The sequence below is a fragment of the Tetrao urogallus genome (genome assembly GCF_951394365.1).
Source record: "Tetrao urogallus genome assembly, chromosome: 6".
Lineage (NCBI taxonomy): Eukaryota > Metazoa > Chordata > Aves > Galliformes > Phasianidae > Tetrao > Tetrao urogallus.
Window position 1 is genome coordinate 49,801,635 of NC_136819.1, and position 26,868 is coordinate 49,828,502.

The 26,868-nt window shown below is 41.1% G+C and overlaps 2 protein-coding genes across 7 annotated transcripts in view; one reads left to right on the forward strand and one right to left on the reverse strand.

The window, feature by feature from the left end:
* The window catches only part of WDR20 (WD repeat domain 20), a gene marked incomplete at both ends in the record, with an annotated part of 42,188 nt that extends 37,410 nt beyond the window's left edge, over positions 1-4,778 (forward strand). For 5 of the 6 annotated variants that reach the window (XM_079537906.1, XM_079537905.1, XM_079537911.1 and 2 more), the window contains one exon: positions 4,725-4,778. In XM_079537906.1, the coding sequence (XP_079394032.1) occupies positions 4,725-4,778 (54 nt within the window). Of the gene's footprint in view, positions 1-3,339; positions 3,349-4,724 lie in introns of those variants that run through there. The other variant, XM_079537908.1, reaches the window with a different exon arrangement.
* A 3,907-nt stretch (positions 4,779-8,685) lies between these two features.
* On the reverse strand, positions 8,686-25,714 carry MOK (MOK protein kinase; the record flags this gene model as incomplete). The annotated part of the gene is given in 12 exon segments (XM_079537481.1): positions 8,686-8,822; positions 8,825-9,059; positions 10,004-10,115; positions 10,351-10,524; positions 10,945-11,046; positions 13,359-13,537; positions 14,724-14,772; positions 15,242-15,320; positions 18,060-18,130; positions 19,333-19,422; positions 20,953-21,067; positions 25,471-25,714. Coding segments are annotated over 12 exon segments (1,587 nt in total).
* Between the last annotated feature and the right edge of the window lie 1,154 nt (positions 25,715-26,868).

Genomic DNA, 26,868 nt, shown 5'->3' on the forward strand with positions numbered 1-26,868 from the left:
TCATGCTGAGATCATGTTTATTCTACAACTAACCAAGATGAGCTTCCCTTCAGTCATCTGATTCTCCCCCGGTTTTTCTCCTGGTTTATTTCAATTGCATTATTTTCTAATCTAGAAAGTTAAAACCTTAACTGGCTTTTATAGTTTGGAGAGGCTGGAGAGAGAAGTGTTCTGGCCATGTGAGCCGTCGCTGCCTGAATGAAGCTGCAGTTCTTATTGACTGAGTGAAATCAGGTTTCTGCTGGCAAAAGCATTCTGTGCTTTCCGTGATGCTTAGTTGCACCTTACTCTTCTCCAACAGGAAAATAAGCAAAAATTCTTCCATTTGCCATTCAAAAACTAGTCTTGAGGTAACCATACCTTGTACTGCTACACAGGCAAGATTTTTTGCTAGTCTTCTAACAGCTTCTCATTGATGGCAAGCAAAATGGTGATGCATCTCTATTACAAGAAAAATTCCTTTGGATATGGAGAAGTGAAGGGCAAGTGTTGCTACTACACGCTTTCAGGAGATCTGATCTGCCAAATGGTTCAAGAAGTTATACTTTTCTATAACGCTACTAGAATAAAACAAAGCCAACCAAGTGCAAATAACATTTAGAACTCTATACACATTGTAAAGATAGGAGGGCAGAGCCAAACTGATAGCTGAATTCCATACAAAATGGTTCTCTGTAGCAGGTTTTGTTACTGTTCAGCAAGCACTGCCTTGAAACTTCCTTAACCTTCTTCAGTGATAAATTTTGACTCTGTCAGAGACTGATTTACTAAGTATCTGATTTAGTAAATATATGCAGTTCAGTGATTTAAGCTAATAAATGCTGACTCATCTGGATAAGAATCTGTTGGCCATTTGTTCACACTAATCTTAATCCAATTCAGCTGATTTGACTGCAGGATTTTAAACAGATGTGAAAAGTCAGCATCTTATTGCTCCAACGTGGGATTAGGCTGTGGGACTTTTGTCAAGTGAAGCACTCAGTCTGGATGACTTTTTGTTTCAGGTGACTCTGAATATCACAGTTTTGAACAAGAACTGTGTGCGCAATGCTCTGCCAGTAATTATTATTTCATATATTGGCCATAGCAGCAATGACAGAACAGATCGATGGCATTTTTGCATGGGTGTTCGTTGACTCTGCTATTGTTTGTTGCTGGCCTAATTGCATTAGTGACGTGTACTGTGGGACCTGTTGGCCTCTGTGCGTCCAGAAAGTTCTATATTGGTTGTATTTGCACTCGAGTGTTTGCTTCGCTGCTTTTTTCACCTACTTTTCAATTTCCAAGCAAAGCAGAATTGTGCAGAGCTCTGCCATCCAGCGAGTTCCCTAGTCGCTGCTGTTAGCATCCAGTACCAGAGCTGTGCATTCGCACACAGGCAGCAGCTTTACGGTGACTTGACCATGTGTCCAAATGTGCAGTTTGCTGTCTACATCAGTGACACCTTTGGCTCCAATTAGTGCTGTTCTAATTTACATAAAGAAAATATCAACTCTGTCGCTATTGATAGCTTTTATTCTGATTAGCTGTGTCTTCCTGATGTGTTTTTCCCATCAGCTGTCTCATCCTGATCTTTCACACTATTCACAGAGTTTCTACTAGGAAACTTTGTGTTTCGTGTAATTGAGGAAAAAAACCAGATCTTAAAAACAACTCCCTGCCATCTCAGGAATCGTGAGTGCTGGCCTCTGCAGGGCTTTCTGAGCAGACCACAGGGCTGAGCATTGTGCATTTGGATGGAAATGGTCATTTTGATTGCGTTTGTTACACTTTTTATTCCCATGCAACCCTATTGATGCCTTCAAAGTTTTTACTGAATACACAAAGCGCTGTGTGTTTCGGGAAGCCAGAGAATGTGTGGATCAATGTGGTGTGGCAGCGTGCCCTGAGACTGCACATGTGATGCTCCCACGTTGCTGATGGCAGAAAAACAACCCAGCCCTCTGCCAAAGAGGCCCAGTGGAACAGCAATGATGCAGCACCTCCTTGGGGCTCTCTCTGAGGTTCTGATGAAGGTGGTCCTATCCAATTCCTGACTTGAGTTTCATAACTGCTCTGTTTCTCGCCCCCTGCCAACATCACGTGCTGACAGAATAACAGTGCTAATAAAGGACTGCATTTATTTTCAAAACTTTTCTGAACAATCTCTTGATTTGTCTCTGTTGCATGCTGAGTACGGTCTGTTTGTTCTTAAGCTAAGCTGATGTGCGCTATGTGCTCTTCGGCGCAGCAGATCTGAAGCTGTGTCATCTCCATTATTCGCTTTTTCTGTCACAGCTATTAAGCAGCAGTGTTTCTGTTGCTCTAATGAGGTGCTGCAGGTTTTGTTCCATGCTTCAGCACCCGCCTGCCCAGGCTGGGTGGTTTCACCACAGAAAGCGCTGTGCTCTGATCCCTTCATCCTTTGTTTCCACACGGGAACTTTTGAGGTTGTTACAACCTTTTTCCTGGAGAATGTCAGTTGAAATATTGCAGTCCCACAGCCTTTGTATTACAGATCGCAGTCTGACATGGTAGTTTTTGTACCAAAACTTTTGGGAGCTGTCGCATGCTTTTCTAAACAAGACTTCCTAAAGCTGCTTTGTTGTGGCAGAGCTCCATAGAATCTTTCTTGCTACTCAGGACCTACCTGGAATTCTTAAATTCTTACCTTCCTCTATGAAACTTTCACACCTGAAGCCCTGACCTTCTTGCTTTCCTTGTATGAACATCCGTGGTCTGAGATGATTTTGGAAGACTAAGTGTTCAGAGGAACTCGCAACACTGACCAGTGGCACAGAAGTGAATGTTGGGATAGCGATTGCATTGCTGTAACTTGGTCATGTTTGAAGAAGATACTTGCTAAGTTTTAGGATGTGTACAAGCATCGATCATAACGTTCTCTGCAGTTTGGTGTCCCTGTGCCCTGCCTGCTCACAGATGCAGAAATAATTTAGAACAAGGGCTGCTCGTGTGCCAGCTGTGTGGGCTTTGGTTGCAGGGAATATGCACAGCGTGGAAGATGAAACCAGGGCTGAGAGAATCTGTGTGCCTGGTCTTGGAACTTATGTGTTCCAGAGCTGGTTGTAGTCGCTGGGGAATCAGGCACCACACTGCATTTCAGCACTTGCTACCAGTTTCTGCAGGAGCTGTGGGAAAATAAATGACTCTTCATTTCTCAATTATGGTTGCATTACAAATGCAGTATTAGAATAGTGCTTATTTCTCTTTGCTTGAGTTTGATCCTCCTGAAAGATCCCCACTATTTTCTGTGTGCTTATAAAGCACATATTTGCATATGAACCATTTGTCCTTCTTATTGAAGATTTACAATAATACTTTTTGGACATCTTTTTCCAGGGTACATGAAACTTGCTTAGTGGATGTAATCTTGCAAGAAAGACGTTCCAGTTGTTGCTGGATATAATTGACTTCTGAAAAAGGCTTCGGTAAACGAACTGTAGAGTTGTGTTTCATCTTCCTTGCTTTGAAACCTTTCTTGGTAAAAACTGTCAGGAGTGCCTGAGTAGCTTGTTTGCTTTTAAAAGTGTGCCTTCTCATTACTCCGTAAATAATAATAATGAAACTTTTTCTTTTTACTGAAAATGCAGCGTCTCTGAGTTGAACCCAGCCCATCCAGTCCCCTTTCCACCCCTGTCTGTGGTCAGGATATTTCTCCATCAGTAGTGACTTTTCAGTTCTGCAGCCCAAGCAAGAAAGAGCTCCTGTAGATTCTAAAGATGTGACCTAATTCTGCACTGTGTGTTAACTGCTGCCCAAATCTGTCGGCTTTGATGAGTCACAGGAACTTTATTTTTGAGGTAAGAAACTAAGCTGGTAGCTATTGAGAGGAATTCGTAAAAGTGCATTTATCATGCCCACCATGTAGTGCAAGTGGCACAGCGATGGTCACTGGTGTGCTTCCAGCTTAGCTGCCATTGTGTGAGTCTGCTGGCAGTTTTAAGTAAATAGTGACAATGCAAGAAAATGAAATTGTAATTAGATATTAAGCTTTTCCTAAATAACTGGTGTATGGTTCCTTTTATGTGAATAAATAAAAAGGAACTACTACACATACATCGAAAGTGGGGTCTTTTGCCCCTGGTATGGCTGCCTTAACTCAGAACGGTAGCCCCTGCTGAGCTAGGGCTGCCACACAGGAGCAGAATTACACTTGAAATAAAGTCTCATCTCATTAGAATGGCACTGCAGATTAAATAAGTTCTGAACACAACAAGCTTAAGTTGTAATGGGAAATTTCACTGAACTCTGACTCAGTGTGTCCTTCTTACGATGACATAAATAACTCAGTATTCGGTTAGAGAACCTAGTTTTCTGTTTAAAGCTTGTAATGTTCAATAGCATATGAGACTGAACGTTCTCCTGTATCAGGTTAGCTGTCAACCTTGCTGCTCCTGAACCAGATTCGTTTGTTGACACCCCCAAAACGATCGCTTTTTGGTGTACCATCTTTGGGGCGCAAGGCAGACTGAAACCCAGTGCTGGAATCCTGTGCACCACGCGTCTGAAACGCACACGTGTCCTGACGTACTGAAAGCTCTTCTGTGTGCTGCTGACTGATACCATAGTGGCTGAGGTTCTTTTGTGGGGAAGGAGGTGCTGATACCTTCAGTAAGCAAGTGGTGGTAAAACTAAATTGTACTAATCTTAGCTTCAGGCTAATAATTTTATAAAAGTACTCTCAGGTTCTCTTGCTGGATTAATGTAAACTGCTTTGTTTGCAGGGTTTATTGTCATCCCAAAACCAGGCCAATTCTCCAAGTGGAACTGTAGTATAGCCACCACACTACTGCTAGCAAATCTCTGAACACAGGACAAGAAGTAATGGCAGTGGAACCAGGAGCCGTTCTTCAGGCAAAGAGCATCACAAATTATAATGTGGCAGAGTGTAAACATGGAATTATGTGAATCACATAGTTAATTTGAAAAGGAATAATGTAATGAGTTCTTATTACAGCTAATACTGCTAGCTGCTCACCCAAGGAAGTTTTCATTTGAGAAAAAAAGCTTCCTTTGGTGCTGCGGTAAAAAATATAGTAACATTTTTGGTTTTCTTTATACTTTTGAAGTCCAGTGTAATTTAATCTATATATATAAATATATAAATAAAAATATATATAGTGTAAAATAAAGTATGTTTCTTAAATTGAAGTAAGTTCAATGGTTAAATTAGTACTTCACCATTGTTTATTTTGCACTGATTTTTTTAACCAGAGGTGGCGAGAGGACAGCCTGGAATGCACTCATAGAACATGAAAGTCATTACTTTCCGGCTTCAAATGTTATTCAGGAAGATGGATGCTGCAATCATAGATTTTTAAAACAGAATTGTTTTGCACTTAAATAGTTTAATGCTAATAGAAAATTACTTTAAAATCGGTGTCTAAACACCAGAAAAACTATGTTGTGGAGAGAAGATCCTTTGTATCTATTAAACATTTATTTTAATATTGTTGTTTCCAACTGCAATCAGCTCTGTATTATATGTATAAATAATGTAATTCAGTGACGGGGAGGGGATTAATGGATCATTACACTAGAAACTCAGTCATTTAAGAAAGTGATATTTCTAATTCAGAAAATACATATTAAACTATCTTGAATATGCATTTTTGTTTACTTTCTGTTCAAATTTGATCCGTTTTGATGTAATCAATCCTTTGTTGAATTAAATGTTTGGTACAGAAATATAATATAAACTTTGTAGAACAAATTCCTTTTAAAAAATCTCACCTGGAACATTGCTTCATGTTTAATATAGTTGAATTTTGACTAGGAAAATGAAGTAACTTTGGTCCGTTCTCATTCTTCGTGGTTGATCTCAAAGCACATCAGGCAGCGGAAATCTCGCAGACAGCTTTGTGGGGTGAGGATTCTGTAATCCCGTAATGCTGCCTGTTTGTCTGGGAGTTTAGAAGTGAATAATCCAGCGGGAGCAGACACAGCCACCTTCTGACCTGGCAAACTTAAAATGATGTCAGCATGCAGAAGAAGACAACTTGTTGTTCCCTCTTAGAGGCATCTCGTTTACAATTCAACAGTTTTAAACTGATAACTGTTATGGAAATGCACCTCACGCATTTGTACAGTTTAATGCTGCTTGTCTAAACACAAATTTAAGTCACTGGCAACAGAACATTTCAACTGTTTTTTGGCATTTCTTGCAAAGATTGAAAAAAAGAGAGCTGCTGTTTCATCCCAAGCCCCAGCAATGACCCGCGTCCCTGGCATCTCTCAGTGCTGAGCAGAAACACGCAGCCTCTTGGCCAGTCTTGCAGATGGGCATTGGGTCAGCAGAGCAGAGCTGAGGCCACAAGCCTGAGAGTGCAGCGTGCCTGACAGTAGGCACAAGCTGTGCATGAGGCCGTAATTCAGCAACCAACTGCCCGTCCTGCTCCCAGCCACGTAGCTGGGTTGGAATGCTTTTAATTGCAAGTAACCATTAGGCACCTTTAGGCAGGAGATGAATGAAAGCCTGGAGAGAAACAACTGCATAGCTGCTTGTAACTACATCTCTTATTCTCGTCATGCAGCTGGCACATAAAGAAGTGCCAGCTGTATTTATAAACTGGCATTTGGATTGTCTACATCATTTAAAGACAGAACTGTACTTTACAACTCTCATATACTTGGGGTTTTCTAAAATAGAAGGAATGGGGAAAATACTGAAACTGAGCAGCATTATTGTTCAGAAGTTCTGTTTTATTAACGTATTGGGTTTAGCTGTTAAAATACAGATAAACCTGGTCACTGAAAACTAATGCAGTTACCTCCCTGGAGAGTTCTTTGTATTAGTGCTTCATAATGTTTGAGTCAAAGTGAAACAGCTGAGGAAAAGATGTAATAAAGGCCTTTAAAGGACTTTTTGTAGTTTACCAACTGTAGGAAAAAAAAAACCAACAACAGTACCATAAGGATCATAGCATCCAACATCAGGGTAATAACAGCAGCTACTTACATACCTGTTTGCAGAGCACGTCCTGCTACAAATCATAGTTGAATAGCAAAGAAGGAGTCCGTGTGTGCATCTGTTTTTTTGCAGTATCTCTACCACTGGGCAATCACCTGGAAGCCTTCCACCCCCCATCCTTTCTTCACTATGGGAAAACTGATTTTAGGAAGAAAAAGAAAACAACTTACCTGGAAATAATGTAGAGTTCTATAAAAAGCATAGCTCTTAACATGGTAGGAAAAAATAGCTGTAGGTTAAAGCAAATTAAATAATGAAAGAGATGGTCTCAATGCAGAACTTTAGCTGGAAGGATTGCTTGCCAATTTATATTTTAAAGTTGAATGTGTTTTAACTAGAAAGCAAGTGGGAAAACTCAAGTTTGCCCACCAGTCCAACAGTCAGAGAACTATATTTGGTTTCCAGAAGAATAGTAAGGAACTTGCTATTAAATAAACGTCCATGAAGCGCTGTATGTGCCCAAATGTGCAAGATCCACCTGAAAGCTTAAAATAAATGAAGAAAACATTCCACAGTGGTGCTTCATATGAAATACCCAATTTTCATAGCAAAAGCAATCTGCTGAATTGCTTTTTTTTTATTCTAACAGGCCAACAGCCTCAAATACTGATGTGAGAGAAAATTGCTGTGATATACAAAGTCGGATAACTTTTTTTCACCATCTGCTCTTGAGGAAAAAAAGCACAAACCACCGGATAAGCTCACAGCAGAAAATGTAAAACGTTGGAGGTTACTGTTTGTACTTTGTTGCCTGTAGAGCTGCAGTCCTTCATTCAGTTTCCTAAGCTTAGCATCACACCTTTTAATTTATTATTTTTTTAAATATAAACCAATGCTAGAAATTCAAACAAATATTGGATTGCCTTATTACCGCTCAAGCTCTCCACCTGTTTGGTTTCAACAGTATGAACCTCTAACAAACAAAGATGACTATCAGCAGCAGGACAGTATAACTCAGCTGGTCACCGTGTCTTCACGTATTCACACTCACTTCTGATATAATCGTGGTTAGGAATTATTTTCTACTTAGAAGCAGGAGGAAGATGACCTTCCTCAGTACGACTTTCAACTAAAAAGAGAAACAGCACCTACCTGTGCCGTTGCATTCTGCTGTTTAAGTCTCCCTTTTCTCTGTTCTACTGTTGGACTGCAGTTCCTCCGCTAAGACAAGTATGTGAGCAGAGTCTTAGCTGGTTTGCTCTTGAATCAGATAAAAAGTTGCTTACCCTTTTAACTGGTGGGTATATAAAAATGTTGACCAGTTATGCTAACTTGATCAAAATCAAACATATGTTTGTATAATCTGCAAGTTCTCGGTAAAGCTTGAGGTTGAAGTCATTGAATACAGGAAGTAAATACTTTCCAGAAGTTAGCAGTCATTTATTATCTAATATGAAACCCTGTATTCTGTGGACAACGTTCCATTCCTAATACTGAACCTCATCAAATCTTCTCGTTATTTTTAACCAATCCCTTCTTCTGTCGGGTTCTAAAAGAAAAAAATATATATATTTAGAAAGTCCAAAGCAGAGTGTTTAATTAAACATCGATCATCTTCGGTAGCAGAACACCAAAGCATTAGGTGAGCAGCCCTTTATAGCTCTGGGAGGTTTCTGACAATTGTCAGAAAAACACAAAATAAAGCACTGTTGTTCTTGTTGGATCTCTAACAGTGATCACTGCATGCTCTTGTTTTTCTTCACACTCTCAATACCTTAAAATGGCCAGTAACCTTCTCCTCTTCGTTCTATAGCAGGTAAGTGGTAATGTTTTAGGGAAGACTTAAGGGTCTTCTGTTTCTCAGACTGTTGAAGAAACAACAGAAGTTTAAAATATGCTCCATAAAACCTATCTTGTTATACTCTAATGAGCAAGTGAGAATCTGTACCTCCATATTGGATCCAATAAATCTAACAGACTGCAGCACAGAGGTTGCATCACTTTTCTTAGCTGCAGGAAAAACTGACTGCGAAGCAGGTGTAGGAGGGGAAGGCAAGTTAGCAGCTCCAGAAGGTCTTAACATTGGTAGCTCTCCACAAGGAAATCCATGCTGACATTTTGCTTTATCCTGGGCTTTCCTAAGAGAATGCTTTTAGGACAGAGAAATAATGTTTAATTTCTCTCAGAACATCTTAGAGAAAACAAAACAAATCAAATACTATTTTGGTGTTTTGTTTTGTTTGTTGTTGTTTGTTCATTTTTGTTTTTTAATTACTACCCCATGAGATGCTTTGGGCAATTTTTTCCTTACAGAAATTCTCACAAAGCTCACATTGATTAACCCAGGAACTAAAGTGGTGGAAAAACGTGTCTGATGCTATGGAAGAAGAACTAAAGCTTTCAATATTGGATGCACAGATATTTTCATAGTGATTGCTTTTTTTTTTTTTTTTTTTTGTGACAAAGCTGCACTTGAGAGTTTTTGCATGCAGTACCAATTTCTGTCTCACTTTTCAGATACATTGAATTCTAAGAGCACTTTTGTTGGGTATTTTCACGTTATTTGACTACAGAGTTTTAGTAGACAGAATTTTGAATCCAATTTTAATTTGCTGATTTTCTGAGTCGAATGTAAGTTCAAGATTTGTCTGGATATCAGCTGAACATGGAATAACACTGTTAAAAAAGAAGACAACCAAAAAAACGTATGCAGACTGAAGGCCTTGAAAGGCAAAAATAAAGTTTGAGCAGAGAACAGAAAATGTATCTGAAAAACGTTTTAAACTCAGGGGTAAATTGGAAAAAATGAAGAACATAATTTGAAAAATGAGGCATTGACTTCCTAAATAGCAGCACCCATGAAAACTCTCTGTCAAAGGCATTATGCTGTGTCACAGCTTTTAAATGCTAACTCATTTGTTGCAGGGTTTGGGGGGATGGGGTTCTGCTCCAGACCCAATGAAGATTGGTTTGGGGCAGACTGAGTAAAACCAAGTAATCAGCTTAACTAAAACATTTGTTTCTAGCTAACAAGCTCAGTCTCACAAATTACTTTCTCGAAATGGACTGTCAATGCTTCCATGTAAATATTACCTCTCCTTGACTTCCCTTTGAAATTTGCCACAAATGCAGAGGCACTTGCCCTACTGTATTTTCTAGTAATCTTACTTTTTTGCGTGTGGCCAACGTTTGTGTATCAGCTGCCCTAAAAAGGTTGGGGCAAAAAGAAGAAAAAAAGAGGGAAAATGTCAGTTATGCTTTAAGTGAAGTTCAGACTTAGTGCAAAGACTTATGTTGACTGATATTTCATTGTATTGCAAAAGTTAAGTATCAGCACCATAAGCAAAGTTCACTTCAATCCACTTGAAATAATAAGCACACAGTGTTCTTCCACTTCTTGATCTTAGTGTTCAAGATTGAAATGAATTGAAGTCACTTGCCAGAGCTCCTGAAAATAAGGATGCTGCAATGCTTGATGGGCAGCAATTCTCTCATCAGGATCGTATGTTATCATTGCGTACAGGAGAGTTAATCCTCTAGCAGATAAATTGTGCACTGGAGGAGGTATCCCTTTTCCTTTTTTAAAAGGGAAATGAAAATTCAAACTTGTTGACCTGTGTTAAGCAAGTTGAGAACAGTTACTCATAAATATTCGCAGCAAAATTGCAACTTACACTTGAAAAAAAAAAAAATCAGAGTTAGGAAATCAATTGTTAGGGGAAAATAAGTAATATTGGACAAAACATCTTCTTTCCTAACAAGTCATGTCATTGGCCTTAAGCAAGTATGGGGGGAAAAAAGGCCAAATAAGATTGTTCTAAGCTCAGATTTCTTCTGCTGTGCCTACAAGGATCACAAATGTGTGACGGTCTCTGGGGAAGAGGGGTAGAAAGAAGACAACGCTCTTTGGTCAGCAGCTGTCACAACACAAGTAGAATTTGGTGGCGCTTCTCTGCCCAGAAACATCCCAGCTGTACAGTTGTATTTTGGATATTTAACCACTGAGATTAGTAACTACGAGAATGCATACTTACTGCTTGAACTTGTTGAGAGTTCTGTTGGCAGGAGTGCCTATCACATCATGGATTTTTGAAATTTGGTCTAGATCATTAGATCCAGGAAAGAGAGGCTGAAAACTGCAAAGCAAGAGGTGGTAGTAGCATTACACCACAGTTAGTTAAACTAGTTTAAGTGACACCACTGTCACCGATTGTTGTTGGTTTTCTCCTCCATTTAAGAGAAAGATAAACTTTAGGATTATTTATTTGTGAACAGTTTTAATACCAGCCAACAATTACAGGACAATATGTGAGCAGCACATTACTACAGCTGCATTTTTTAATTGAAAAGGAAGTTTGCGTTATTAAACAGAAATCTATAGTTGTCCTTTCCTCACAGGGTTGGGGTGAAATACGTAAGGACAACATCCCTCTTTGTGAAAGGTAATGCATATAGGATTTTGTTTTCTTCTAGCATAGTTGCAGATCCCATAAAACAGAGTGTTTTATGCACAAAGAAATACATATTTATAAGAAACATTCCATTCCTACACACAGGTTCTTTTCAAGCAGCAGCACTGGAGAGATGGTAATTTGAACTACATTCCTGAGCCTTATCCTCAGTTAATATAAAACTTGCAAATAGTCCTTGAAAACGTTGTTATCAATAGAGCAATCTGACTCAACAAGTTAGGTCCACTAAAATTCAATTCTTGCATATGTTCCCTTCTTCCATGCAGGCAGAACATTTCATTTGGCACATAATTTTAAGAAATGCTTCCTCCTTAGCACCACTTGGTTCTTGAAAGCAAAACATTCAGCCCCCTTTGTAGAAGGGAAAAACTTCTATTAACTGTTGGTAAATTCAATCCAACAGCTGTCTGCTCACCTCTCTGAATGTCTTTGTAAGGCTTTGAGAGGAAGGAGAAAAAGAGATTTGATTCCCGTTGCACAGCAGTATCTCACAATTCAAGCAGGAGTGGGAGTGGCTTTTGTGTGAATAACAAAAATGTCAAAAATGCACCATCTCGAAGTGTAACCTACAACTGAAGGAATGACAAGTGCACAAAGGGAAGGAATCCTCAGCAATCCAGGACCGCAGGTTTATGAGGAGTAGAGAAAGGGAGAAGACTTGAAAGACAAATGTGACTGAGTACAATTCAAAGATTCTTCCAAAAATGTGGTCTCAAGTGTAGACTTTGGCAAATGTTCAACAGCAAAAACTGCAAGATCCTCTTAAGAAGAAACAAACCTGTCCATAACTTCCTTCAGCTTGGCAAAGCTGTACTTTTGAAAATTCACTTATTTCCAAGGAACATTCCTCATTTCTTTCTGAACACATCTATTGGGACTCTGGAAATATGCAGTGGTTGCAAAGACTGAAATTTGTTACATTAAGCTAAAATTAGGAGGAAATGTCTCATTTGTAGTGTGTAATTTTCTTGCAAAACTTCAAAGCACACCAATTCAAACTGGAATGGGAAAACACGGCATTTTTAAAACATTTGTTCCCAATTTACTTTGCAAGAGAACCACCGCATTTGGAATTTTTCAGTTAACAGTTTTCTGAGCGAATGAGGACTGTTTCTGCAAGTTAGCAGCCAAAGCACAGGAGCTGTCATTTAATGTGATGGCAGCAGCTGCGCCTGCCATGTGGAGGAGGAGGAAGGAGAAAAGCAAATGTTACCACTCCTGGTTGCAGCAGTGTGGGAGGAGAATAGAGAACTGCTGTTGTTGCTATGGCACAGAGATACTGGAGAAATAGTCATGGTGGTTGTTAGTTTTTTGTTTTCTGAAGACCAAGGACAATTTCACTGAGTTATGCTTTTATCATCTTTGATGATCCTATAGGACTGTAATCCATTGTTTTCTGAACACCTCCTTCACTGCAACCCAACTTGAAGACATCCCAGGACAGAAGGTTCGGGCATGGCTCAAGGGTCTTGAACGACCCTTCCTACACCAACTAGTTGTGCAAGGGAGCGCCTTCACTGATCTTCTGTGCTCACGGAAGTCATGAAAAAAGGGGAAAATCTGCCATCAAGTGTATGAACAAAGGCTGAGGATAACTAGTGATACCCATGCCAGGACTTGAGCCGTACTTCAGAGACACGGCAGATAAAGTACAGTCCTGTGAAATTCAAATATGAAGACAGAGGCCTGGGAGCAGGGGACTGTTCAACAACGTTATTCTCCTTGTAACTATTTTGTAATGGGTATGATGTTTTCCCAAACAGCTTGCTGCTTTACTAATGGCACAATAAGGTGAACGGAGTACCAGACAAGGGATGATTGCTGCCTCATCAGCCCTGCAGACTGATCATGCAGTAAAGTTCCACGAAATGGTGGAAACAAAGACCAGATTATCTTTACCACGTGCTCCTTATTTCAGTTATTTACCTTTGATTTTCCTGATATCAATAAGCAAAACCCTCCACTGAACACGGTACCTTGTGATTTCATAGAAAACACAGCCAGCACTCCATACATCCATTTTGTAGCTATAGTAGCCATTTGTAAGCAAGCATTCAGGTGCTCGGTACCAGCGTGTGGAGATATATTCTGTGTATGGCTGCTTAGAATATATCGTCCTACAAGATCCAAAATCTGCTAACTTCAGGGTATTCTGCTGCAAAAATAAAGTATCTTGAATTTAGAAACACGGAAATATTCAGGCAAGGATTTTCCTGACACATTTGAAAGTAGTCGCTATAAAAGAAATCACAGATTACTTAAAGAATAAAATATCAGAAAGCCCAAGGGGAGTGTTGTAGCAGTAAAACTGCATTTAAATAGCACACAGCTCCAAGAGTTGAAGAGATCTGTGTCCCACAATATGAAGAACTGCTTTTCTACCTCATTAAAAGGCAGAGCTAAGAGTTAATTGAAAAGCATATGGACAATTACTGAAAGGAAGCCTGCTAAATAGGACATCTGGATTAAGTGATTTTCTTTGACTTCTTGCGTTTAGCAGTGATGTAATGGATGGTTTCAGCTTCCTTTTGCAACAGTTCTCTCCTGTATGCTTCTATGATATAGAAAAGAAAAAAATATATCTCCAGAAAATAAAGTTTCATCAACTGGATTATAAAATCCTTGTTTTTCAGACATTAGCAAAACAACATTCTGGAACTGGTGAGAGAATAGATTTCAATGGAGAAATCATCTGAAAGCTACTATCTTCTGCTCTCTTCCTTAGGAGTAGCTTCCACTTAGAGATTAAACCTAGAAAGAAAGATGCAGAACTGAACCCCACTGCTCGTCTCTAAATAAACACAGAGGAAAATATACACGATTAAGGATCATTTTGTAGATTGGCAGAGAATTGTCATAGAATCACAGAATGGTTTGGGCTGGAAGGGACTTTTAAGATCATCCAGTTCCAACCTCCCTGCTACGGGCAGGGGTACCTTCCCTTAGAGCAGGCTGCTCAAAGCCCCATCCAGCCTGGCCTCAGGGCTTTGACACATGGGCACGGACACAGGAGGCTCTAACACAGCTGATCTGCCTCAGGTTTGTGCTTGTTCCTTCATTCTTCTAGATTAGGATGAAGCATCAGAGGCAACTTTTTATGTAATTAATATGAATTATATAATGTTTATATATTTTTATATATAATACAAATATTATAATAAGATCATATATAGTTACTTATGTAAGTATATAATTACTTATATAATATATAACAACATTATATATATATAAAATAAAAACTGTGCTTCTATTCCTAAGGAAGTATTACTTTCTCAGCATAAACAAAAATACACCAATACGTTTCATTTTCAGTTAAATATTCTCCACACAAAATGCATTACCTTTATTAATATGTTTTCTGGTTTCACATCTCTGTGAAATATCCCATTTCTGTACCAATATGAACACATCAGAGAGAAGAGTTCAGTGCAAAGATAAATACTATCGGTGCTTCCACTTATTTGTAAAACAAACAAAAACCAACCAAGCAAATCAACCATAAACTAACTAACACTTCCATCAGCAGAGTAAAACATTAATTCTACCACCACAGTGGGACAAGAGCTGCAGGTATGGGAATGGGGAAAGGGTAAGTGGAGGAAGGGGAGGTCAAGCTTTCTACTTCTGCTCTCGTGGTTACAAAAGGATGGGAAGGGCCCCCACGCTCCCAGAAGGGCTTCCTGCAGCTCCCCTCAGGTGCTGGCAAAGCACTGGCACCAGCTTGCACCTGGGCAGTGTCCTTTTTTCACCCTGCAGCAGTCTGCTGCCTCAGATATTTGTGTGGATCTACTTAGCAATGACCCCAAAATCAGTGAATGATGCATTTACCGCAAAGGTGTTGCTGTGCCTGGTCTCTTACCTATGTATGTGATCAAGAGATTTGCATAACTGGTACATGTAGTTCTTTATTTTTTTCTCAGATAATGGCTTTCTCCGTCCTAGAATTAAATTTCAAGTTGTCCAGGTCATTTTTAGCAAACAAGAGAATACCAGGAAATACTCTTCAGCTTCCAATAATGCACTGACATTACATTTCCAGTTATGTTATTTCTGTCGTTTAGAGCTAGCTTTGTAATCCATTTTCCACTCAAATTCAGGCATAATTTAAATTTCAGTGAGAACCAGAGTAGTTGGGCTAACATAACTGTCAGTTCTAGTCTGTAAACAGCCTTAACTTTTACTGCCTGTTTTTCTTCCATTATCTGCATCTCCAAATTCTGACAGAACTCCAGTATTTCACTTCTAAAAGTCTGATTTCCTTTCTAAAAAAAAGTTACAGGCCTTCAGGTTCATGATTCCTATCCATCACCTCAAATTAGCGTGATGTTTAAATGTCTGTGATTCACTATTGACTTGCAAATTACAGGTTAACCCAGATAGCTGCTTGCTGTTGCACCATAATGACAGTTATAAAATGCATCTACTTTACAGAGCCCTATAGTAACTACTGGGCCTTTTTCTTTTATAGGCTCCAAAGGCCTTTTAATCTCACTGTAATACCTTTATATAATGCTGCAGTGTTGTCAGCAGTGGCAGAAGTGATCAGATTTTTGCAAACCACAGCAGGTAGGCCTGTGCCCTCTGCCATCAGCGTGGGTAACAGGTGGGGCAGGAGGTGGGGACTCCAGTCTGCCTCCATAATGCACCGAGCGGGATCAGCTCACGGGGCGCTGGAAACTGAGCACACTCACATCAGGAATGTCACATTCTTACCCCAGTGGAAAGAGAGGGTGTTTCAACATCAGGATTTTTGCTGTTTTCAGTAGAAAAGATGTTAAAAGATTTGGCCGTTCAAACCAACTCTGATCACTGGTAGTATTTAAGAAACCAAACCTTCATGAAAAGAAGTCGTGCTCAGTTGTCTTCCTCTTCACAGGTCACTACTAAAATCTGGAGCAGATGCTCTTCTACTTTCAGATTTATACTGCAGAAAGCTTACTGGGAAGCCATTACGAAGCAAGCCATAAGAAGGCAGCATTAGGAAGCTGCAGTCATTTTTCTTCGGGGCATCTTCCTCACCTCTCTCTGAGCCTTATTTACTTCCTCATTTTAAATGACCAAAATGTTCTGACTGAAGCAAAGGCAAGGCTGGTTGTCACTGATACCCCCACACACTGAGAGCAAGAGAACGATGGCTTCATGTATACACAAACAGCCTTAACTGAACTAACAGGAATCTGTCAGTGTAACAGAGGGAACGAAATGGTAGGCTCAACTTCTGCTCCATAGGAAACCAGTGATGCCTACTGTGAAACACCAAAGTTATTTTCTGAAGCAAACAAACAAAGAAAACCTACCTGGAAAACGATCTTGCTGGTTTAAAATTAAAAACAAAAACCAACTAATTAACCAAACACTAAAACCAGAACACATTGAAACCACTAAAATAATTTCCATCTGTGTTCAATGCCTAATATAGCAGGTTTTTCACATTAAAAAATACAGACACACACACAGAAAGCAAGTGCTCTGGGGTAAAGAAAAAAATAAAGGCATTTAAAGAGCAAATCCATACATTCACTTTTTCCACAATTGTAGTATAGTTCCTAGAGAGGGAAAAAGGAAGGGTGTTGTTAATGTGCTGAACTAACTTCATATCAGTGAGGGCTCCTTCCTGCACTCAGCTACTCATCTGACTTAACTTCAAAAATTCATCATGGAAAAAAAAGAAAAAAAGCCTTAATAAAACCAGCAATTATTCATGTTTGTTTCTTTGATCAGTGGAGTCAAACAACTCTATTTTAATCTCAGATCTGTAGCGATCTGAACACTCAGTGTCACAGATACAGCATGAGAGCAAGTCTTTACTTTACTACTCTGAATATCTTCCTCACCTCTCTCTGAGCCTTATTTACTTTTTACTTTTTACGTTTTTTTAAGTTTTTTACTTATTTACATTTTAAATGACCAAAGTGTTCTGATGGAAGCAAAGGCAAGGCTGGTTGTCACTGATACCCCCACACACTGAGTTTTAAAATTAAAAACAAAAAAACCAACTAATTAACCAAACGCTAAAACCAGAACACACGTGTTGAGTTACTTAAATGAATCACCCAGCCGTAAAGACAATAAAATTTTAAATAACTCCACCAAAAAATCCTCTTTGACTACTGAAATTGTAAGTAAGTGTCACTCGGTTATTGTAACCAACTCCTTTGGTGTCTACAGATCCTTTCTTAAATCAGCTTTTGTTCCTTCTGTAGGAATGCTTCCTTAAGCCCTGTGGCATCCCACCTGCTTTCACAGCCACTTTCAGAATTCTTCACAATGGGTGTTTCCAGTGAAAAATGTTCACTGAAAAGTGGAGAAGCGTTACTGCGCGGTGTTTAAAACAAACCGCAATCATTTTCAAGTTGTTTCATTGCAGTCCTGACCTAACAAGAGCCTGTTCAGGTTGCATTTTTTGTTATATAAAGCCACTTTTTTTGTAGTCAAGGTCGTTTCCAAGTTGTCGTGTAAAGTTTGACTGCAGAAATAGAGGGGCACTGACCTGACTCTTTAGAAACCTTCGGCATGCATCCATGCTTTAAACAACTGGGTAGATGAAAGAGAGTAAATCAGCACAGCACAAAATTTCACTACAAAATTCAGAACGTGGAAGAGTGAAGAGAATATAATTAATTCCACTTTGTAGTCTACACAAGGAGAGTTTGTCTGCTTAAGCATATGCCACATACCTTTTATCAGCTCATAAATATTCATATCCATAAGTTCACATATCAGTGAAAGGCAGCCAGCTTTTTTATCACTGAAGAAACAAATTAGGAGACTTTAAACTAGAAATAAAATGTACATGTTGATTTCTATACAGTGTAGAGAAAAAATAATTTAACTAGTACTAAAATGGACACTTTCAACTGATGCTTTCATGCTTTCCAACTTAGGCTCTGACTTCTCATACTTATAGTTCGCACTATCCAGAGTGTCTTCTGCAGAATTTAATTGACTTACTCTGCAAAGGTGTTGGAATGCTTTTTTTGAGCTACACAACACTGTTCAGTATCAAGAAATTTCCAGTAAATTGAAGTGATACAACCTTACAACAAGGTAGAAAACACATTATGCCATACATGAAAATACTTTCTAGCTTGGTCATCAGTAGCGCGTTGAGTGGAAATAAGCATCTGACTGCAATCTCTGCTCACAGCAGTTTAGGTAGATGATACTCTATCTAATACTTTATTTTCCATTTCACTGCCCTGTAGAGGCAGATGTCTCTTGGCCTTCCGTTTTTCTAAGAAAATAATTGCATTAAAGCACACCCCTCTGCAATGCTGTTAACCCTGACAACTACTGAGAGAGCGTACAATCAGCAATCCAGTTCACAGACAGACTGAGAAAGAGCTAGGTGAGCTGGTTGGCCATCTGGATGACACTGTATTAACATCACAGCAGCTGAAGCTGAGAATTCCAGAGAGCTGCTGACATGACTACCAGCTTCTCATGTACTATTTGCAAAGCACTATCTGTAAACCTACCTACAAAATGATGCTGCCAAATAGCTTCTCTGGATCCCGACTTCAAACCGCCAGGCCAAACCAAGATCCTTGAAGTATCAGGGCATATTTCAGCAAAGAAGCTCTGAGCTTGCCAAACCAAGAGTCTCCAGCAGACTCGGTGTTGTGTAGTTAAAGTAACTCAGTGGGTTTGGGACAAGGGTTCAAATCATCAGCAAGTATTCTATGTTACAACATGAAGTTTAGGTATGCTAGAAATACACCTAGCCTGTCATCTTAATACGGATGTTGAAGTGTTTTTCAGATTGCTGCAAAAGACAGCGAGCTCTCCTTTAATAAAAAACCACAATAACTTCAGAATTTGACAGATCTGCTGTTTTTTCTTTCTGCTGGAAGGAAAGGCTGGCTGAGCTCCTACAGGTTGCCTCTAGATCCAGAAGTTACCGCATGTTGCTTGAACAAAATAAGGAAGAAATGAATGAACCATACTTACAAAACAACTTCATGTAACGTAAGGATATTAGGATGTGGACTCAACCTCCTCAGGGCTTGTATTTCACTCAGATTATTCACTTGTTCAATACTAAAGTTGAATTAAAAAGAAAAAGAAAACTGACTTGCAATCAGAGACCAGATTACAATTGTCCTCCCCTGCCACGACTGTCAAAACTCACTTCACACTAGTTCTGAAACTGAACTTACAAGGGCAGCATCAGATAAATTGTTTGCCTCCTTTGTTTCTTTACGGAACAAATCAATAATCAGCAGATTATTGGCTCCATTCCTTCTTGCAGTCCAGAGCAGCTGGACTTACCTTAACATGATCAGTCATGTACTGTGCTCTAGACACCAGCTGCTGTGCCATGGACATAGCTGGCAGGAATGCTGTGACACGTAATATGATGCAGTTCGTTCTAAGCTGGCGTTAAACATTAAATCATACCAATTATTGCTCAGCATGCTGCTGGAAGTGACAGTCTAGCCTTGCCAAATTTAACATTTAAAATTCAGTTTGAACGTTAAGCAATTACATGAAAAATATATGCTATTCAGCTGTTGATTAATTATTTTGTTGCCCCCCTAGACTATAATAAACAACAAAACTAAATGCTATAGAACCTCTGAGGAGGGAGGAGGAAACAAAGAGCTTTGTACACTGTTAAATGGATCAGAAGAGGAGACATAAGCTTTTTCATGACTTTAAAGCTAAACACCAAGTCATGATTTTCCAATTTGAAACCAGGAGAAATGCTTTGAGTGGGCTTGTTCTATTTAGAACACTTGTCTGTTCCTCGAAGAGTTTACCAAGAGAATTTGTCAGCCAATTCACCAGAGGGTTAAAGGCCTAAACAACATTAAAACCGTACTACGTGAGAACACAAGTTGGCTTGTTATTCCCTACCACCGAACTGCATACCTCCTGATCTTGATGTAGCTGAGCAGGTAGTTTCAGTACTCTTTTGATCACAAACTGGACAAGTCTGGTCAGTAGTAGGTAATGCATAAATGACCCAACAGTTGTCTAACGCGGCAGAGAATCAGAAGTCACATCATTAATTGAAGATATTTGGGTTCTTTTGTGTTTGGTTGAGCTTACAGTAATTTTTTCACACTTCCACTTTTCCTTCTCTAAAGTTCTGAGACAGTAAACCGCTGACATTAGTGAAGTTTCACTTCAGAGCAAAATGTCCTAATTTACGTCTTCTGTACCAACGTGTCACTCCCACTGCGAGCAGCAGGAAGTTAAGAGAGTTAAATGAGAATAAGGTCAGTGACCCACAAAAGCAGAGTTGGGTGCATATATATTTGAAGCAGAATGTCAAGTGAATGTCTCTGCTTCCACGCGGCCCCTACTTTTCCTGTTTAACTTTCCATCCAGCAGTGGTCAGGCAGCATTTGCTATAGTAGAGGACAACAGTTCAAGTACTCAAGGTAATAACCCCACTACCAAATAGGAAGGCCCTTCATAATAAGCAGCAGAGATCTCTTCCTACACTGCATGCAAACCTTTTTACTACACAAGTATTCAAAAACCTTCACTTAATCCTTATTTTTCATTTCCCCACTAGATTTCAGTAAGATACCCTGCAGGAGTAGAATTAGTTACGCATACCTTTTAAAATGTTGTTTCATGCATTTACATGCATAGTACTTTCCATCTCTAAGACTCAACATCTTCAGGACATCAGAAAACGTTCCCTCTCCTATCTTACAAACTGGTTGATATTCTAAAAACAAAAACACATTGTTTCACTTTACAGTAGAAATTGTTACAACGACTGCATAGCGATCCAGAGTAATTTGCTAAATTCTGACTACTGGAATCTTTTTTTAATAAAAGCTTGTTTGTTTGTTTTTTTTTCTGTTAGCACAGAAAAAAACTTCTTTGAGAGGAAATATAAGGAATAACAGAAAACAACATTTTGCTGCTCATATTACATGAACTTGTGTTCCTGAAATACACTAACAAGGTTCAGGAGTAACCGTGCCTCCTCGCTCAGAGACACGATGCTCTCCACGTGGCACTTCTTATCCTTTCTTTCTGTTACAGTGCATTAGCAACTGAGGAATGCATTTATGCTTTGTGTCTTTCAGAAATGTATCATTTTCTTGAAAGGGTATCTTGGCATTGTTTCATTTTTTTCTTTTTTAAAGAAAAGTAATTACTGGTTTTAAAGCTTTATTCCCCTATCGTCTTCAGTCAAGAGTATCCAAGTAGGCCAAGAATAAGGCTTTATTTAAATATTCTCAGTCTTCTGATCTCCTTCAGAACTGACATTTCTTTCCTCCTTTATTCTCCTCCAGCATTCTAATCAACTGTTCTCAATCCCACTGACTGGTTCTCTTCACCCACCTTGTCCTCCTGTTTCCCTTTATTTATAGCACCCACAGATTCTACCCTTGATACTTCTTCCACTTATTTTACCTGGACAAAACCCAACTCTGCTAAGCTCTACGCTGCTCTTGCTTTTGAGCTAGATCCAAACCCAGGGAGGCAGAGCAGGAGACCTCCTCTACCCTGTTGAGCCCCTCTGGGGAGTCGAGCAGCAGAGCAGTAACTCCAAGGAAGTGCAGCTGTCTGCATAAGCTGCCATGACAGCACGGAGCCAGGATGTGCTCTGCGACACTGCCCTCCCAGAAGCCTTCCTAACCTGATGGGAGCACTCCTTCTAAGGCCACTCCTCGATCAGATTCTGTCCTACTGCTTGGATTGGAGGAGAAGGGAATTTACTAGTGTAGATGTGGGTCATTTCATGCCAGTTGCTCTTTGTGGCCAAGAAGATTTCCAGATATGTTTAATTTACAAGTATAAACACAGCCTCACAGCAGAGAAAGCCTGCCAAGGAATTTTGCAGAGAAAAAGTCACTTAGGCAGAGACATTCTAATGATGTTTTCCAACTAGCAATCAGTTTGTGTTGCCTTCACCTCTTTTCTCCTCCCCAAGCTTCGCACTTGTTAAAAGTCTTCTTACCTTGTGATGCAAGTGCTTACATTTTAATTAGCAGAAACTGTCCCCACGCAACCCCCCCTTTCTCCAAAGAAGCTTCTGGGAGAACTGTCATTTGCTTGTCTTGTTTTTGTCATCTGCTGCTGAGGTTTTCTGATTATCACGCTTCATGCTGTTCCAGTGTAAAAAATATATATATTTCTTTGCCCAGATTTTCTTTAAAACCCAGTCCTCTCCATAAATTCAAACAGTCTTTTCATTTCCTACATTGTTTCCTCCCCTTTTCCCCTTAAACTCACAAATTAGGCCTTCTAATTAGAAAAAGAGAGAAAACAGAGCAATTTAAAACCAATCACACAGTCTAGTGCTCTCTACACAATTATATATGGAACAATTACTAGAAGCAGAAATAGAATTTGAAAACCATTATGGGTAAAGGAGACAATAGCAGAGACTCCAAAGTATGGGTGAGACCATGGGGTTTAGCATGTGTGGCTGTTAGCAGAAACTGGGCAGGCAGTGCTTCAAGCAGGGTGATTTCTAATCTTTCGTGAGCTCTGAGGACCACAAGCAAGAAGCACATGCCCTCCTTAAGTTTTAATTTCCCATCTAAATAGCTAAATATAAAACAGGAGTCATAAAATCAAAGTAGTTAAATCCAACATTTCTAAAGAAGGTTTATCAATACAGTTTTTGCTAGCAACTGATCTCCACTAAGACACAAACACAGTGGCTGTGCTACATGCTCATACAGCAGCAGAGCCAATTTCCGTGGCAAAAAAATACCCAAGTAGCCATAAAAGTTGAGTTATGTGTTGACCAACCGAGCCATGAGCGATGCTGGGTGCACCTCTGGAGGAGCAGATTTAAGAGAAGGAAAACCAGCTGAGGAACTGCAGCCGGGAGAGAGGAGGGAGAGAAGCAGCTCTGCTGCCACCAAGGTGAGGCAGGAGGTGCTCCAGGCATGGAGCAGAAGCACCCTGCAGCCCAGGGGAGGCCTATGGTGGAGCAGCGATGGAGTGTTATGGACTGCCTGCATTCCCCTGTGCTGCTCCAGGGAAGGAGGGAGAAGAGGGTGGACGGGAGGAAGGTAGTTTTGGTTCTGGTTCTCATTGCTCTGGTCTGTTAGCAATGGGCAACAAACTGCATTCATTTCCCTATGCTGAGAGTGTTTTGCCCACGATAGCAATTTGTGATTAATACTCAGTCCTTATCTTAACCCTTGAGCACTTTTCCATCACCTTTTCTCTCTTCCTTTGAGGACAGGAGTGAGAAAGCAATTGAAGCAATTATCTGCCCATTAGGTTGAAACCACCACAGGTCTACTTATTTTTACAATAAAATGCTGCAAGGCATGCAAAAAAAGATCACGTGCAAATAACAAACACCTGAGGAAAAGACTGGAGAGCCATCCTCTCCACCAGTGACAAGAATGACAGTTGAGAATCAGAAATGAAAATTGCATTAGTCAAAATGTTGTTTTTTTGTTGATGCATAAAATTAGCAGGTAAACTCTTAACAAAGCAAGTCACTGAAAATGGGAGAGCCTTTCTCCTAGGGAGGAAATGGGAGAGTGATCATACAACAAGTTATTGTTTAATGAGAAACTGAGAGGAACTCAGACATTATAATAGCGTGATTTTACAGATTGAGAAGGAAAACAAATTAGACTTGCAGCATCCCAACAATTTAATACCAATTTTGAAGTCCACAAGCCAAGATTTATGAAGATCCTTAAACATTCACTTCCACATAACCGATTCCTCAAAAGTGACTAGATGGCAACTAGTCTATAGGGGAACTGTTATGTCACAGCCCAAAATGATGATTGGGCACCTGGTGAAGGGGGTGGCTGGCCCAGGAAGCACAGGTGCAAGAGATTCATCTGTGCTTTCCATGTGACTGGAAGAGGTGGACCCAGGGTCCACACCTCCCTGGGCTCATTTAAGGGCTTTCCTTGGAAGGAGGAATGTCTCCTGGGTGAGGGCTGTCTGTTAAGAAGTGGTCTATAGCCAGAGATCTTCATCACCAGTTGGGTAAGTCAACTCTTTCTTGTATGTGATTATAGATATTCCTAATAATGCTTTGCATGGTATGGCAAAGAACTTATCAGCAGCAGTTTCACTGCCTCTAACGACAGACACCATTAAGCAGTAAATTATAGTAACTTCAAGCAAACACTGAAATAGAATAACCAGGTTGAAACATTTCAGTGTTAAGCTATGATGTTTAATACAGCTGCAAAACAAAACTACCAGTGAGTTTAGCTGAACTTGTGGTGAAGAGAGACAAGATTTTAAAATTTCCTGAGTGTTTTAAGACTGACTACTTTGAGGATTAAGGATTAAATTAAGTAAACAGTGTTTCTCTTACTGATATAACATCAAGAAATGCAGAAGACCTAATCCCCAATTCCTTTTTTTTTTTTTTTTTTTTTTTTTTTTGTGGCATCTGTAGCAATGCAGATGCTAACTAACCTTTCTTTCCTGGCTATTTCAGCATGTGTAGAGTCTAAGAGGCTTCAAATGATTAGAGAAGGCAGACAAGGATTAGGAAAATGGAATAAAATTCCATACAAGTCAACAAAATAAGGACTAGGATACACGACTTATTTACAAGAATAAGTTATGGCAACTTGAACTAGTCTAACACCAGAGCTGTGGCCATGAGAATGGCAGAGAAGCAATCCTTCACTAGAAAGGCATTCTGGTGTACAAAAAGCTACAGGAGCCAGAAAGTAAGAGCAATGAAAGTTGTGTGAGTAATAGAATGCAAAGTCTGGGCCCATGTCTCTGTATCTAGAGAGCACAGAAAATCACCTTCAACTTGGAACTGAAGAATCCATTGTGAAGTGACAGAAAAGACAGCACTACAGCAGTCAATAGGGTGGTATAACACCTAAGGCACATATTCTGTTGAAATGAAGCTGAGGAAGAAAAAGCCATGGTGTTTAGGTGTAGTGTTAAGGCATGTGAGAAGGCAGAAACGAAGACAGCAATGGAAAGCTTGCCCTCGGGGCGCGGTCAGCAGGCTGTGACACTTAAGGCACTCAGTGACCTGCTGAGAGCGTGGGGCGTGACATGGCATATAGGAAGACCGATGCCAAGCAATGGAAGGCACGGCTTGCAGATCGTGGTAAGAAAGAGGGAACTCGTGATTTTTGCAAAGGCAATTGGAGAGACTGGGAGGCGGGCAGGCCGCTGCTCTGCAGAAACGTTCGTTAGCAGGCTGGGCGTGCAGGAGAACAGCATTATCCAGCAGCAAGACGAGGAAACCTCGGGGCTGCGGCCTCCGGGGCCTCAAAGCACCGCCGCCGCCCCGGCCCCTTAGCAGAGGGTGCCGGCGGTGCCGCCTCAGAGACGCCCGAGCCCGCGCTGCGATTCGCGAGGAGCCTCCCGCCCTCCCCCGCAGCCTCTTACTGTTCATCCTGCGCTCGCCTGCGGGTCCCCGAGCCCCGCCGAACCGTTCCCTCAGCGCGCCATGTTGTATTCCCGTCGCCTTGGCAACCGCGCAGGCTCCGTCCGCCCGCCCCGGGCTTCGGCCTCGCGCAGGCGCAGTGCGAGAGGCGGCCGGCGCTGCCCCGCCCGCTGCGCGTGCGCCGCAGGGCTGAGGAGGCGGGGCGGCGGCCGGGCGCGGGGTTGCTCCGTGTGGCGTTGTGCCCCTGTGTGGGATGATTTTTCTCCTCAGGCGTTCTCCCAGGATGGAGGGAGTCTGTGAGCGGTCTGCGCAGCCCTCGCTTCTAGCTGAAAGGCGTTCCCTGATGCTGAATGCCGCACCTGTAGCTCTGGTTTGTGCCGGGCGCTACCGCGCCTTTGCATCCCAGCATCTATCTTCGATGGCCGCCTGATCCCTAGCGGCTCCCGCCTGCCACTGCAGGCTGTAGAACGCAGCCCGTTACAGGTGTGCGCGCCGCTGGCTCGCAGTGGGTGGGAATGGCATCGCTGAGGGCGCCCGGCTCACACCGAGTCGTACCGAGCGTAGCGCCCGCGCTCGGTTCTTTGGTCGCATCCTCCAACGCAAGTGTTCTGACAAACCCTGAAGGGATGCTCCTGAAATACGAAGCAATTGCTGCTGAAAGGAGCTGCGGGCGGCACAGGCTTGCAAACTGCAAAAAATACACTGAGCGCTTGGTGTTTTCCATGCTTCCTAGGGAGGTGAATCTGTGGCACCCGGGTCTCTGCGCATCTCTCTCCCGTGCTTTCGAGTTGAAAGAACTCTTCATCTGTAATACAGCCACTACAAGGAATTGAACACACTTAGGAGACTGGGGCTAAATCCCTTTAGGGGCTGAGGGAGAGGTGGCTCGCACCACCGGGCCGGTTAGCTCAGTTGGTTAGAGCGTGGTGCTAATAACGCCAAGGTCGCGGGTTCGATCCCCGTACGGGCCAGAGGGTGATCTGCTTTTTGTTTCGTTTCCCCCCCCACAGTAGTGTTTCGGTTCAAAGCTGCGTGCGCGCTTCTCCCCCTTCCACGTCACGCCGTCGTCGTTTACCTTCGTACGTCAATCAGGCTCCAGAAGCGCCTCCGCAGCTTTTTGCCCCCTCGAGGCCGCCGTCGGTACTGTGCGGCCCCGCCCGGGG